Source organism: Pipistrellus kuhlii, unplaced genomic scaffold (assembly GCF_014108245.1).
Source record: "Pipistrellus kuhlii isolate mPipKuh1 unplaced genomic scaffold, mPipKuh1.p scaffold_m20_p_31, whole genome shotgun sequence".
Taxonomy (NCBI): domain Eukaryota; kingdom Metazoa; phylum Chordata; class Mammalia; order Chiroptera; family Vespertilionidae; genus Pipistrellus; species Pipistrellus kuhlii.
The window spans coordinates 742803-757899 of record NW_023425531.1 but is presented as its reverse complement, the minus strand read 5'-3'; the positions used below and the strand labels follow the sequence as shown (position 1 = coordinate 757899).

At 47.4% G+C, this 15097-nt stretch overlaps 1 protein-coding gene across 1 annotated transcript; it reads right to left on the bottom strand.

Moving 5' to 3' along the window:
- Positions 1–1449: 1449 nt before the first annotated feature.
- On the bottom strand, positions 1450–14761 carry ANKS4B (ankyrin repeat and sterile alpha motif domain containing 4B). Its single transcript, XM_036460226.2, has 2 exons — positions 14539–14761; positions 1450–2758 (listed from the first exon to the last, which is right to left on the bottom strand). Exons 1-2 carry the CDS (start codon positions 14700–14702, stop codon positions 1672–1674), a joined length of 1251 nt encoding a protein of 416 aa, XP_036316119.1. The 5' UTR covers positions 14703–14761; the 3' UTR covers positions 1450–1671.
- Positions 14762–15097: the final 336 nt, after the last annotated feature.

Here is a 15097-nt window from a genome sequence, read left to right as displayed (position 1 = left end):
ATTTGAGCTTGCCACTCAAAAATGTCAGAGCAATGTTGCCCACTTAAGTTACAGTAGCTGCATGGACTCAGACATGCACCAACGGGGATGGATAGCAGGACATGAAAGAGGCAGGTAGTGAGAAAGAAAATGTAAAGTTTACTTTTATAACCAAATTTTCTTCACAGAGAACCGAGGCATTTTTTCCTTTTATGTTTCAGAGGGTAAGCACTCTTAGAAAAACCATCAAATCAGCCAGCCTTTGTCCCCTGTGCATTTCTCTCCCCTCTTCCCACCCTCTTGCTCAGGCTTTCATAATGAAACGCCACAGACAGGCGGCGTAGACACAACTTGAATTTCCTACAGCTCTGAAGGCTGGGAGTCCAGGACCCGGAGCCGGCAGCCTGGTTCCTCCTGAGGCCCCACGCTCTGGGTCGCAGATGGCCGTCCTCTTGCTGTGCCCTCACTGGGCCTCTTCCCTGTGCGTGTGCACCCCTGGTGTCTCTCCCTTCTCCTTTTAAGGGCACCAGTCATGTGGGACTAGGGCCCCATCCTATGACCCCATTTAACTTTCATTACCTCTTTGATAAAGGTCCTATCTCCAAATCCAGCCACATTGGGGAGTAGGGCATCAGTATATGAATTTGGGGGAAACACATTTCAGTCCATAGCAGGTACCCTATATTCTAGTTCTCTCTTCACTCTCCCTGCCTGACACCCTGTCTGGTTACTCAGGCAGAAGTATTGTAGACCCACTTTCTTTACTTGCAAGCATATAACTTCTGTTAGAGCAGTGGTTCCCAACCTTTCTTTGGCCATGTCCCACCTAAGCATCTCTAAAATCCTGATGCCCCTGTGACACAATTCTTATTACTCAAAAAGTAATAAGAATTCACGTGGAGGAAGCCTAAACGACCATGAACTTGGTCTAAACAAGCTGCCAACAAACATGGCATCCATGAAAGAGAAAAATAAAAGAACCAAAGGACAGTGGAGGTACTGAGGAAGAAATCACTAAGAAATTGTTTAATGATGTGATATGGAAAAAATAGCAAATACAGTTTCAAAACATGTAATAGAGAACTGAAATGCATAAATATGTCACAATATGCTGTATATGAGGCCCCTAGAACCATAGAAGTGCAAAAACTGTTAATGACTCATTCGCGAATTGCCCCTCTTAAAAATCAAATTGCCCCCCTGTGGGGCAGGTACCCATGTTGGGAACCACTGACACATTTCAGTTGGGTGTCAGATCTCACACCAATGAAGGAACTTTGATCTTCATCAATAAACAATGTCTAGGGCTAAGGACAGAACTGGAATTAGGATCCCCAGGCCACGAGTCAGAAAGTAAAGAGCAGTGTGATGAGGGTTGTAATCTTAAATCTAGAGTTGGAAAAGTAAAGTATTTTTTTCCGCCATCCATTTAACCCTTTCCATATTCATAAATATTAAAAATAAAACTGAAGAGAAATGCCGTTTTTTATTCCCAGGTCTCCTTGAGTTTCTCCTGGTGGTTTATTTCTAGAGACTTTCTCTGAGTACAGTCTAGCCTCAAATTTTTAGGTGGGCACCTCCAAAACCCGCACCACCCCAGCTGTGGCTCTCAGTGGAGAGCAGGCACTGCCAGGTGCACCCAGGGGGCACTGCCTTGCCCCCCGCGGCTCCCCCTGCTGGCCCAGCGCCCCATCACAGGCTGGTGTCCACCAGTGGACCAGGCTGCTGCAGCGCCTGCTTCCTTGTGTTTATGGCGCTCAGAACCCTCTTCCTGGGGCCCAGCTGCATTTGTATGCTCTGAAGGTCCTCGTCGGAGCAAAGCAGCAGAGCTTCCAGGTCCAGCTGCTCCCTCACGAAGAACGGAAGGAGCTGCTCCAGGTGGTGGGACTGCAGGAACACCTCCAGGGGCGTGGCATCCACCGCCTCCTCCTCCCACTCCACCGCCGCCTCCTCCCACGGCAAGGCGCCCTCCCAGCTGTCTCCGTCCCCCTCCTCACCCTCCTCAACGGCGGCTGCGTCCTCAGCCTGCGCCGCTCCTTGTCGCCGAAACAACTCACTGGCCACGTTAAACCCCAGCTCCCTCCTGTCGTCTGACATGTCTTCTGGGCTCGCCAGCCTGTTCCTTTTAAAGACGAGATTGCCGAGACCTGGGCGGCTGAGAATGGACTCGTGCTGGGCACAGCTGTCCTCTTCCAGGAGCTTCTCTCCGGCCTCCCCTGAGACTGTGCCCTCCTCCTCCTCGCCGAACACCTCCATCACGTTCCTCTGCCCGTCCCGGCTGCCTGGCCCGCCCGGCGCCGTGCCCTTGTTCTTCTTGAACTGCATCTTGAAGGTGCCCTTAATGCCCTTGGACAGCGACCCGAGCATGCTGGCGCCAGAGGCGCTGGAGAGGGCCTCCCCGGAGAGCGTGCCCCTGGAGGAGGACAGCGTGCCCGCCTCCTCCCTGGTGTGGGCGCGGGCCATCTTGCTCTGGTGCTTCTGCTGGCGCCGCTCACACTCTCGGACCTGCCGCCGGGCATTCTTCTGTGCCTGCTCCTTCAGCCTGGCCACCTTCCTGGGGTTCATGATGCCCTGGGCGGTGGCCGCCGCGTCCAGGAGAGCCACGCACTCGCCCCGCTCTCTGCCTGCAGCGGCGTCCAGCGGGGACTGGAAGTCGTTGTCCAGGGCGAAGATGTTGGCGCCGAAGTTGATGAGGAAGGAGACGCAGGGGGCATGGCCGTTGGAGGCGGCGTAGTGCAGGGGCGTGTTCCCCCAGATGTCGCATCTGTCAGGGTCCCCCCTGGAAGAGAAAATGTCAGAGATACAGCGCTTTGTTCTCTCAGGATGTAAGGTCCAAACCAGTAAATAAATAGATAGTGAATCCCGCCTTGGCATCGTTAGAGGAAACTACGGAAAGTCTAGGCATGTCAGCTCCGGGCGTCGCATGGCCAGACACAGAAAGAGCCCGTTTCTGACCTGGGTCTCCTTCATTTTAATCACGAAAATATTTCCAAAACACTCCCTCAAAAAGCAGCCTTCGTGTCTCATTGGCCGGAATTGGGTCCCGTGCCTAATGAGAGGAAAAGAGCTGGGACATGTGACTTAGATGAAGATTTCTCCAGCAAACGTTTCGCAACTGGCTCTCGCAGGAAACAACCAAAGCCCTGACTGATGGCGTGTGCCCATTTACATGGTGCAAACACAACTGCCAGAGTGAGTTTTAAGCTACTTATGCAACATTCCTGGACGGGGAATTTGGAGCACGTGCGGTAGCACACCGCTATATGTTGTCCCCACCATAGAGATAGAATAGGCATGTGCAATCTTAAGAGAAGAAATAATAGTAAAATAATTAGGAAACAAATCATTTTTAGCATTTCTAAATATAATTCTTTAAATTTGGGTTTATATAATTTTTTAAATAATGTTTGTGTTTTACTCTCAAACTTCCCAGAAACTTAGCAGTCATCTTTCATGAGCTACTAGGCGGTTTCCACACACCATCCCACCCTCCCCAAGTCCACAGAACAAAGCAAAGCAGCCACTGTCCACAGGAACATGCCCCGTGCAGTCACATGTCACACGCGGCGGTGCAGGTGAAATCGGAGCACCAGGAGATGGTGGTCAGGCCAGGGACCCATCCTGGCACAGAGACAGCATGGCAGGTGCTCACAGGAGATCTGTGGAGGCGATGCTGCCTCCTGTGGTCCTGCACCGGGTACCCCACCCGCCCCGCCCCGCCCCGGGCCTCAGTCACAAACAGGTACCAGTGGAAGGTAAAGTGATACCGATTGCTGCCCACGGCCCTGGCCCCACTTCACGCAGAGAAATCGATCATGCGGGGCCGACGGGCCCCAGCCTGACTTCCTAGATGAGAATCTGGATCCCAATCCCAGCTCCCTGCGGGCTGAGAAGAGCTGTGCTAGTTAATGTGGCCTCACCAGGTTCCACCAACTTGATGAGTCAGAGTCCCAGCTCCCACGTGAGAACCCTGGACTCTTCATGCCTTTCAGTTACAAGCTTTTATACCTTCACTGCCTGTCCCGCCCCCCCAGCAACCAGCCCAACCTTCCTCTGAGAGCAGGAAGAGGAGGACATCACAGAGGAGTGAGACAAGACAAGAGCGGGCGAGGGAACCGCCAGCACCACGCGGCCTGCCCACACCTCAGCTTCCCACGCTCCCAGTGATGGCTCTGCTGCTCTTCCTCCTCTGCAGCCTGAGGATGGCAGGACCTCCTCACAGCATCCATGTGAGTACATGTCCAATCACTAGAGAGGTGAGCATCAGCAACATCACCCGCTGCCACTGCCCGGTCCCGGAACTCCTGGCCGATGCGGCCGCTTCCCCGCCGTCCGAGCCCAGCTTCCCCTCAGGTCCGGGCCTCCTGCAGCCCGGGCTCTCCACACGCAGATGCCGCTGTCAGGTGTGTGTCTGCCCCCAAGGAGAGAGCACTCCTCAGCGGGCAAGGCCTGCGGCCCCCTTTGTTTCTTTCTTTTTTCACTCCTTGCCCAAGGATATGGTTTTATTGATTTATTTTATTGGCTTTTAAAATTTTTTAAATTAAAATTTTCATCAACATTTATTCTCTCTTCCCCTACCCTCCTCTCATTCCACAATCACCTCTCTCTCTTTTTCACTTTTGCTTAATACTTCTATCCCCCAGCACCCTTCCCCCCACCTCCCACCCAACCCTCCCCGGGCTGCCTGCCTGCCTCTGTCTATGAGTCTGTCTCTGTTTTGCTTGGTAGTTCAGCTGTTCATTCAGCTCGTTCATTAACTCCACATACGAATGAAATCACATGGTATTTGTCTTTCTCTGGCTGACTTATCTCACCTACATTAATGTTTTTCATCTATGCTGTTGCAAAAGGTAAAACTTTCTTCCTTTTTACAGCAGAGGAGAGAGAGAGAGAGAGAGAGAGAGAGAGAGAGAGAGAGAGAGAGAGAGAGAGAGAGAGAGAGAGAGAGATGTGAAAGGGCATCAAACCCGCAAGCTGGGTGACAGCCAACAGAGGACACTTGTCTCAGACGGACTAGGAAGCCCCCAAGGAGAAAGGGCCTCATTTCGTGGAACAGCCCGACCAGCGGATCCCCACACAACAGGAGGCAGCGCACGGGGCCAGCAGAGGCCACGGTGACAAGCCCCACAGCCCATACCTCACGGCCGCACCCATTCGGCTGAAGGACAGAAACTCCACCCAGTCAGACTGGAACACTTCATCCCCAGTCCCGTCCCTTGCGTTTTTTGCACATAAAATTCAACCCCAAGGACAGCGGAGCGGAGCCCTAACCTTCTGGCCGGCCAGGTGTGGCTCCATCCCCATTCCCTCCAACAAACTCCCTCTGCTCCTGCACCCGCCTAGTTCTTGAGCGGCTGGGGTCTGACACTGGGAACTGCGCTGGCTGGGATTGAACCCAAGGCCTTTCCGTGCGGGGGGTGATGCTTCAACCTGGTGAGCCGCCCGGCCGGGGCAGGCCTGTGTCTTTCTGTCCTTTGAGGCATCCACAGCTCCTGGCAGGAGTCAGCCTCACCCTGCAGAGGCAGAGTGGGGTGTGAGGCAGAACAGGGCTGCTTTGTCCTGCCAAGCCCCCTCCGGAGACGCTGTGGCTGAGCTGAGCACTACTTGGGAGTGGCAGGCACAGTGTTGCCAGAACTTCCTGTGTTCCAGCCAGAAACCCAGGATTTCATGAGAGACTTCTCGATTTTTAAATGTTGGCTCAAATTGAAAAGGAAAAGACAGTGATGTCCAAATAGAACCATCTCTGGGCTAAGCTGGCGGCCGGCAGCCTCCTGAGCAGAGAGCCCTGGGAGCAGGCACCCGCGGGTGACATTACCGCATGGGGGGAACCCCTCATTTCCTACACGTAAGCAGAGTGCAGGGAGCTGTTCAGAGAGGAGGGAGGAGGAGATGACACAGTTGTGCTGGTGGCTGCCTCCCTGGGGGCAGAGGCTCTGGGCACAGCCCAGGTACTTGTCTTGGACCAAAGGAACCTCTCAAGGGCAGCACAGTTATTTACTTTAACCAAACACAGCGTTTAAAAGACAAAAAAGAGACGGTGAAATGCTGAAGACATTACATAAACATAACAAAAGCATACTGAGCAATTTGTCTGACATTAGTCTTAGGATTGGGTAAATTTTAAGAGAAATTATTGAGAGAAGGAGCTGTGGTGGGGGGTTAAAGATAGTAAGGAGCTCGGGTTAGACCTCACCGGTTTGGCTCGAGGTTAGACTTTCTGTCTGCGGATTGGTGGATCGCAGGTTCAATTCTGGTCAAGGGCACCCTCCTGGATTACAGCCTCAATTCCAGTGGGGGCACGTGTGGGAGAAAACCAACTGGTGTGTCTCACACCAATGTTCTCTCTCTGTCTCCTCTCCCCCTTTCCACTCTCCCTAACAATCAGTGGGAAAATATAGCGCCTGGTGAGGATTAACAAAAATTAACAGCAAAGAAGCTTGGGTTAAATCTACACACTTCAAGCCATAGAGGAGTGGAATTTTCCATCTCAAGGGACTTTAAATGATCCTCTCAAGATAGGAGGAGTAACATGGAGAAAACCTGAGGTGACAGCAAAGATGGGTCTTCTGCACTAGCTGGTTTGGCTCAGTGGATAGAGTGTTGGCCTGCAGACTAAAGGGACCCAGGTTCAATTCTGGTCAAGGGCACATGCCGGGTAGGGGCATGCAGGAGGCAGCCATCCATGATTCTCTCTCATCATTGACATTTCTCTTTCTATCTCTCTTCCTTCCTCTCTGGAATCAATAGTTTTTTAAAATGGGTCTTCTGTTTAGACTATTTTGAATGCAAAATTCCACATTTACAGATGAAGCTGTCAGTGAAGTGACTCATGTCTCAGTACATTCGGATGTGTCTACTTGAAGAAATTCTACTGATGAACTACTTTCCAAATGGATGTGCAATTTAGAGCAAAATGTTTTCTAGTGACAGGTTTCCTGGGGTCTTCAGAGCTCAGTCTTTGTCGTTCAGCCCTGGGTGTCTTTCTATTTCTCACCATCCATCCAGGAATTCACAAACTGCTCCCACCTCAGTGAATCCAATGTTGATATTATAAGGTTTCCTGGGGATGCATTTAGTCATGTTGATTTTTTCCTATCTCCCCTTTTTTTCTAAAACAGAAACTCACCAAAAAGGTTTTTAAATAACCATATGTTGCCCTTGCACTTTGGTAGATCAGTGCATTGGGGTGATATGTTTTACTGCTGGATTGCTCCTATTGTCACTAAATATTAAATTACTGTGAACATTTGTTCCATTTCAATTTCCCCTTTGGAAAATGATTTAATTTTGTGTGAATTTTTTTCTCAGAAAAAAAAAAATTTCTTTCAAAGGTGTTTTTCCACAATTAAGACTCACTAATAAGGAAAGAAATTCAAATGAAAATAATGCCCTATCATGTATGCGCCTACCAGACAGGCAGCAATTAAGAACAGCAGTCCCCTGGGCAGGAGGGGGATGACCAGGCTGGAGGACTCTCAAAGGCCTTCGTCCAGCCCAGCACCTGCACAGCCTCCAGCCCCGGACACACTCTTAAATCAATGAGCTGCCCCTGGGAATTCTTCCTAAGGAAACACCACATCCTCATGTAATGATGAACATCAAGAACGTTTGTCCTGGGAGAAACCAAGATGGCGGCATAGAGTAGACACCTAAATGCAGCCTACCACAACAATTTTACATTTACAACAGGAAAACAGAGGAAACATTGCCCTGAAACACCAGACGGCTGGCTGAGTGGAGGCTCTACCATCTAGAAAGGGAAGAGAAGGGATGCAGAGTCTCGGGAACTGTGAAGGTTTGGTTCAGAGAACTGTGCATGCAGAAAAGGCGGTCACTGAGTTCGCCGCTGACTTACTCGTGTTGCGTGGGGATGGTGGGTCGAGTTCGCTGCTGGCTTACCTCCAGCGCTTGGAGAGGGCGGACAGCTAATGTGCGGCTGGCTTTCTTGTTCTGGAGGAAAACAGAACTGCACTATTGCTCCGATAGACAGACTGTCAGGCAGTGGGCAAAGCTCTCTAGGAGGTGGGTGAAGCCAGCAGCCATTACTGGGGACTCAGGAACTGGACCCTGGTAGGGAGGGGCTGACGGGAAACCAAAGCTTGTCTGCACCTCCCCGAGACTCCGCTCCATCCAAGCGGAACACAGAAGCCCTCTCTTGAAGGCTGGCTTTCTTTTTTGGGAGAAAAAAAAAAATTCCCAACTGCACTGAGAGACAACTCTGAGCCGGGGAAAAACTGGCTATCGGGGAGCAGACAAAACTTGAGAACAGCCTTTACCCAAGAGGTGCGTGCGCCTGCAACCAATCTTGCGGGATTCACTACGAATAGGACTTTTCTAAGGCGGTACTGACGGGGAATCAAAGCTTGTCTGCCCACCCCAAGACTGCACCATCAACGCTTCCCAGTGATACCAACAACAAGCTAGGCTTAACAACAAGACTGCACACACAGCCCACAACAGGCTGCACCAAGACTGTCCACCTCAGATAACTGGGAAGGCTGTGCTACTGGGCTCTATCAGGACACCTAGCATACAAAAATATTACATCAAATCAGGAAAGCAGCTAAAATGCAGAGAAGAGGCAGGACACAAAGGATGAAAATGGAGGAAAGTAAAAGAATGGACATTGAGTTCAAAACCATGGTTAGAAAGTTTTTCTTTTTTAAAAAAAATATATTTTATTGATTTTTTACAAAGAGTAGGAGAGAGTGATAGAGATCTAGAAACATGGACGAGAGAGAAACATCGACCAGCCGCCTCTTGCACACCCCCTACTGGGGATGTGCCCGCAACCAAGGTACATACCCTTGACTGGAGTCGAACCTGGGACCTTTCAGTCTGCAGACCGACGCTCTACCACAGAGCCAAACCGGTTTCGGCAGTTAGAAAGTTTTTCAAGAATTTCCTAGAAAAGGCTGATAAAATAAACGAGACCTTTGAGGATATGGAAAGGGATTGACTAAAAATAAAGAATACATTGTCTGAAATAAAATAAAATAAAAATTATACAGAGTCCTAAAAACGGACTGGAAGATCGCAAGAATCAAGTCAAAGACTTGGAACACAAAGAGCCAGATGACACTCCTCCACAGAAGCAAGAAGAAAAGAGAATCCAGAAAGTTGAAGATAATTTAAGAAACCTCTGGGACAACTTCAAGCAGAACCAACATCAGAATTATGGGGGTCCCAGAAGAAGAGAGAAAGCAAGATACTGAAAACCTATTGGAAGAATTAGTGACAGATAACTTCCCCCGCTTGGTGAAAAAAATAGACTTACAAGTCCAAGAAGCGCACAGAACCCCAAACAAAAAGAATACAAAGAGGACCACATCAAGACACAGCATAATAAAAATTCCAAGAGCAAAAGACAGAAAATATTATGCTGAAACTGGTTTGGCTCAGTGGTAGAGCATCGGTCTGCGGACTGAAAGGTCCCAGGTTCGATTCCAGTCAAGGGCATGTATTGTACATTGGTTGTGGGCACATCTCCAGTAGAGGGTGTGCAGGAGGTGGCTGATCAATGTTTCTCTCTATTGACATTTCTGGCTCTCTATCTCTCTCCCTTCCTCTCTGTAAAAAAATCAATAAAATATATATTTTTAAAAAGACAGAATATTAAAAGCAGCAAGAGAAAAGCAGGTAGTTACCTATAAAGGAGCACCCATACAATTGTCAGCTGATTTCCCAACATAAACCATGTAGGACAGACGAGAATGGCAAGAAATATTCAAGGTGATGAATAACAAGAACCTACAGCCAAAAATACTCTACCCAGCAAAGCTATCACTCAGAATCAAAGGCCAGATAAAGAGCTTCAGAAATAAAAAAAGCTAAAGGAGTTCATCACCACCAAACCAGAATTATATGAATTGCTGAAGGGAGTTCTTTAGGAAGAGGAAGAAGATAAAGATTAAAATTATGAACAACAAATACATAACTATCAACAAGTGAAACCAAAATCCAAGGGAATTAAAAAATCTGGTGAACAATATTAACTGGTGAATATAATAGAATCAGAGGTATGGAAGGGGAGTGGAATGACGATTCTTGCGGAAAAGGGGAGTGGGGGGTGTGGGAAGAGACTGAACAAAAACTGTGCACCTATGGATGAGGACAATGGGGGGTGGGGAAAGGGCAGAGGGTAGGTTGGGAACCTGGTGGAGGGGAGCAATGGAGGGGGGGGGGGGAAAGAGGAACATTTGTAATAATATAAACAATAAAGGTTTATTAAAGAAGAAGAAGGAGGAGGAGGAGGAGGAGGAGGAGGAGGAGGAGGAGGAGGAGAAGGAGGAGGAGGAGAAGGAGAAGAAGAAGAAGATTTGTCCTAAATGATCTACAACAAAGACTGGATTCAAACTAAACATCATGAACAAGCAACTGAGTAACCAAACTCTGAGGAAGTCATAAAACAAGCACCAGGAAGCCATTAAAAATAAGAGCAAGTGGTCTATGATGCATCGCCCAACAGTTAGAAGCAGGTTTTAGAGGAGTTTGTATAATCTGATTGTCCTCTTCTTGGGGTGAGCAAACGGGTATGGCTTGTTCTCACTGGGAAAAGTCTGGGAGGACATACACTTACATTTTGATGACTGTAAGGATTAATGCAGGTTTTTATTTTATTAAATGTACATTTCCAATAGAATAGGAAATGTTACAATAAGTAGTTTTCCTTTAAAAATCAAAGAGGAAGGAAATGTTTCCATTTTATAAAATGAAACAGAACTAAAAAAAGTTCATGTACATTTTAAAAACAAAGTAACATTTTGTGTAATTGGGACCATCTTTCCAGTATAGAATGACAAATGTAATTATTACTTGCCATCATTAAATTTAACAAAGAAAGGAAAACAGAGTTTTAACAAAGGCAGAGTTTGGATATTAGTGGTCACCACATGGTCTATGGTCTCAATTGGGTAGTGACAGATAAACACTGAAATCATCACACTGGAATAGACCTCAGTGACTGATTAACTTCTAAATTCAATTTTTAATTGGTTTCCCTTCTTATCCCCTTTAAATCTAATTGGCAATTGGATCTCGCACAGGTTCCTGAAGATTGACTATGGTCAAAATGGGAGGTGACTTAGGAAAACCCTCAAAAACCATTTTTTTTTCAGCTTATACCAGGCCAACTCAACACAACAAGTCTTAAAAGCTTCTGGGAAAAGGAAGCAGAATCTGATATGTGCTAGAACCAATCAGAAGATAAGAGTTGAGAAGGAAGGACTAGGAGAAGTAGGGTCAGAAGAATTTGTTTGCCCACAGTGTTTAATAAATATAACTTAATGGGCTGGATTTTGAGATTGCATTGAGAGAAATTACCTTGTCAAATAAATGAGGGAAGGGTGAACTATATAGCAAATTGTGTTGGGATAAATGATTAACTATTTGGGGAAGGTATAGTGAGATCAAAACCTCAAGCCGTAAATCAAAATAAAGAATATATGAATTAAGTATTTAAAATAAATACTTCACAAAATAAATAAAATGTAAAAACTGCTAAAAATATATTTTTCATTTATATTTAAAATATTTGTAAAAATGTGAATTATGAATTGTGAAAATATAGGTAACATCATGACAAAAGACTGGTATTTTAACTTTAAATAGAATCTTTACAAATCAATGAGAAATGTTGGAGACCTCAACAAAAACACAGGACAGGCCCAGGGGGCTTGCGGGCTCCCTCCCCACCAGGCTGGGGCACGTGTCTCTCGTCACTCTCTCAATGTGTCTCTCTCACATCAATGTCTCTTTCTCTCTCCCCCTCTCTCTCTTTCCATCCTTCCCTCCCTTTCACTCTCTCTGAAAAGTAATGGAAAAAATTGTTTAAAAAGTGGGAGAAAGTTATAAACACATTTCACAAAAGTAGAAATATGGCTACTAAACATAAAAAGAATTTTCAACTTCACTGTAACCAAAGAAAGGATCATTAAAGTTACTGTGATATATTATTTTGGACCTACAATATTGACAAAAATGTGTACTTTCTAAAGAATTATTTGTAGATATACACAAAAAACTATTTAAATCTCATTTTGAAGAATTTATCCTCAAGAAAATTAGAGCAAAGATTTATGTACAAATGTACTCATCACAACAGTGTTTACATATTGGGAAACATTATTTATCCAAAAAAGAGACTTAGTAAGAAATATATTTATTACCTTGAATAACAAGTTTCTGAAAATCTACACTAATAAAATGGTAATATGCAAATTGACCATACCTTCACAATGTCTACCAGCCAATCAGGAGTGTGTATGCAAACTAGCTCAACAAAGATGGCAGGTTAATTGACATACCCAGGTGCAAGCAGCTGGGGGTGGGGTGGGATGCTTACATTGTCACCTTCCACATCCCCCCAGCTGCTCCAGGCCTCTAGGCAGCGTGGGAAGGTGGAAAGGAGGCTCCAGATGGGGCAAAGATGGTACAGGCAGCCAGGGGAAGGAAGGCCCACTCTTGTACAAATCTTCATGCACCAGGCCTCTAGTTAAATTATAAAAGAATATATAGTCGCACAGAAAAATTGTCATTATATAGTGAGTGTTAAAAAAAAATGATACTACCAAAAATGTCTACTTAGATATCATTTTGTGTGTGAGTATAAATATACACACATTTATATAATATCTATACATGTATATTTATATACACTATGTATATAAAACACAACTTTTAATAGCATGACATTATACAACATTTTTCTTTTATAATTTTTGTGCATGTATATGATTTATTTTCTAGGTTCAGCTTAAGTTACATTTGTCATAAATAAAGACTAGCAGAATAATAAGAGCATGATAAGGTTTTAGGTGTACCAAAGGAGAGAGACAGAGATGGGGAGGGAAAAGGAGAAGAAGGGAGGGCAGATGGGAGGGAAGGAGGGAGGGAGATAGAGGACTAGGCATTGCTGTTGCCATTTAAGTTGGACCTCAGAGGGAGCAAGGGCCTCCGCATTGGGAAGGAGCTGCCCCTGTGTTTTGGAGCAGAGGGGGGACCTGCGTTGAGGAGAACATTGGGAGGTTGGGAGGGGGAGCTGGCAGGGTGCTGTGATCAGAGACGGCTGATTGACAGGTGGGGCAGGGTGTCATCAGCAGAGGGCTGGGAACTTCCTCAATCAGTCCTCAGCTCGAACCTCTGTCCACAGCCTCCAGATCTTCTAACTTGTCCTGAAGTGCCCCCGCTTCAGTGAAGGTGCCGGCACTCCCAAGATGAAGCCAGAACCTGGGGCCTTGGTCCTCCTGCTCCTCTATCCACCTGCCCCACACCTAGCCAGTCATAATGAGCTGCGCATCCAAACTCATCAAACCCATCTGTGTCTCCCGTCAGCACTGCCCTACCCCAGCTCATCTCTCGTCTGGAGCATGAGGAGAGGCCAGCTCTCTCTCCTGGCTGCACAGCTGCCTGAGCACACCTGGTGGCGGCCTGTGCAGACCTGGGCAGTGCTGCCCGTGCTCCATCACAGCGTGCGAGGCTCCTGTGAGCTGAGTCTTGTCTCTACAGCGTGGCCAGCGGTACTCAACTCCTTCAGTTCCCAGAAGGCACAGTGCTTTCACGTGGGGACACTCCTCCTTCCTCCTCCATTCGGCCAGCTCCTGCTCAGCCTTCGAATCCCCGCTGGAATGTCCCAGGAAAGCCTTTGCTCACCCCCTTTGTAGCACATGTCATACATGACTTACTTTCTGTCTTCCTCTCTCAAATCCATCCCCGTGAGGACAGTATGTATCCTGTTGATGGCAGCATCCCCAGCAGCTAGCAGAGTGGCTGACACATACCGACATGTATACATAAACATGTGTGAGCTCACTGGGCTCCTTTGATTGCACTTCTTTCTTTCTTTACCCCTCTTGGGTAATTATATCAATTTTTGTGCATATATGTGATTTAAAAATAAATCACATACCTGCACGAAAATTATAAAAGAAAAATGTTGTAAAATGTCATGCTATTAACAGTTGCCAACCCGGCCTGGCCCCTCTGCTAACACACAGAAGAACGGAGCCAGCTGGCTCCAGAGCCAGAATCTGTAGGAGGCAGGAGGGGGCGTGCCTGTATGTGTCTGACTGCCAGAGAGGTAATGAAGGTAAGACAGATTTAAGGTCCCTTCGACAGCCTGTAAAGTCAGCAACTTCACCTGAGAATCATGGTCCTGCCCTAGGATTAAGAGTCCACAGAAGGCTGTGGGATTTTAATGACACAGATAATAAAATAAAATTACATCATTGGTTCCAGCCAGGGTTGACATCTTAAAACCAAGTAAAACAGCGATCTCTTTTTTAAAAGGGCAACCATGTATGTTATGGACAGCATTCTTTAAGGCACAGAATTAAAATATCGCCCCCCCCAGGAGGGTCCCCTGTATGCGCCCACAGGGGACGAGCCAGCCCCACACGGCCAGTTCTCTGAGCAGAGAGAGCATCTCTAGGCGATTTTCCCTTCCTCTAAAAGGACAGTTGTTCAGTCTAGAAAGCAGATACAGTATTTTCAGATTCCCGCTCTGGCTGCTGGCTGCCGGATCCTGCGCGAGCGGTTCCGGGGAACTGGAGGTTGGCTCACCCTCTGCTGCAGATGATCTCCAGGGCTTCCAGGTTCCCGTGGTAGGCGGCCAGGAGCGTGGGCGTCATGCCATCCTCGTCCGAGAGGTTCAGGTCTCTCCTGGTGGCCTCCTTCAGCAGCTCCAGGTAGCTGTCACTGGCGGCTTGGTGGTAGCGAGAGGACATGTTTCCTGCTCACCAGCGCCTGGCCAGGTGTCCGCGGCAGAGCAGGGTGCTGGCGGAGCAGCTTCCTCCAGAGCTGGTTAATCAGCGACCAGGAGGGCGTCACCAGGGCAAAGCTCACCCAGCCTCCCTCCTGGACCGCCGCCAGGAACACGGATGGCACTGAACTTGGACCCTTTCTTTCCGGAACGGCCATGCGTTAATGCAGAGGACTGCTGCGTTCACCTGGAGTGTTTCGGGGACACATTTAATTTTTCACTTTCCATGAACTTATACCCAAGTCTTGAATATAATATTGGTTACCTAGGCTTAAAAGGTTGAAAATAATTGCCAAAAAATTCAGAACTAGTTTAGTTCCCTGGGGAGATCTATTTTTACAGCTGTTTTATTGAGGTTCA

Excerpts from the sequence above, each read along its gene's own strand:
- ANKS4B (XM_036460226.2), bottom strand. The coding sequence starts at position 14,702 with ATGTCCTCTCGCTACCACCAAGCCGCCAGTGACAGCTACCTGGAGCTG. Across the intron at positions 2,759-14,538 it reads GAGATCATCTGCAGCAGAGG|GGGGGACCCTGACAGATGCG; the intron begins GTGAGCCAACCT and ends TTTCTCTTCCAG.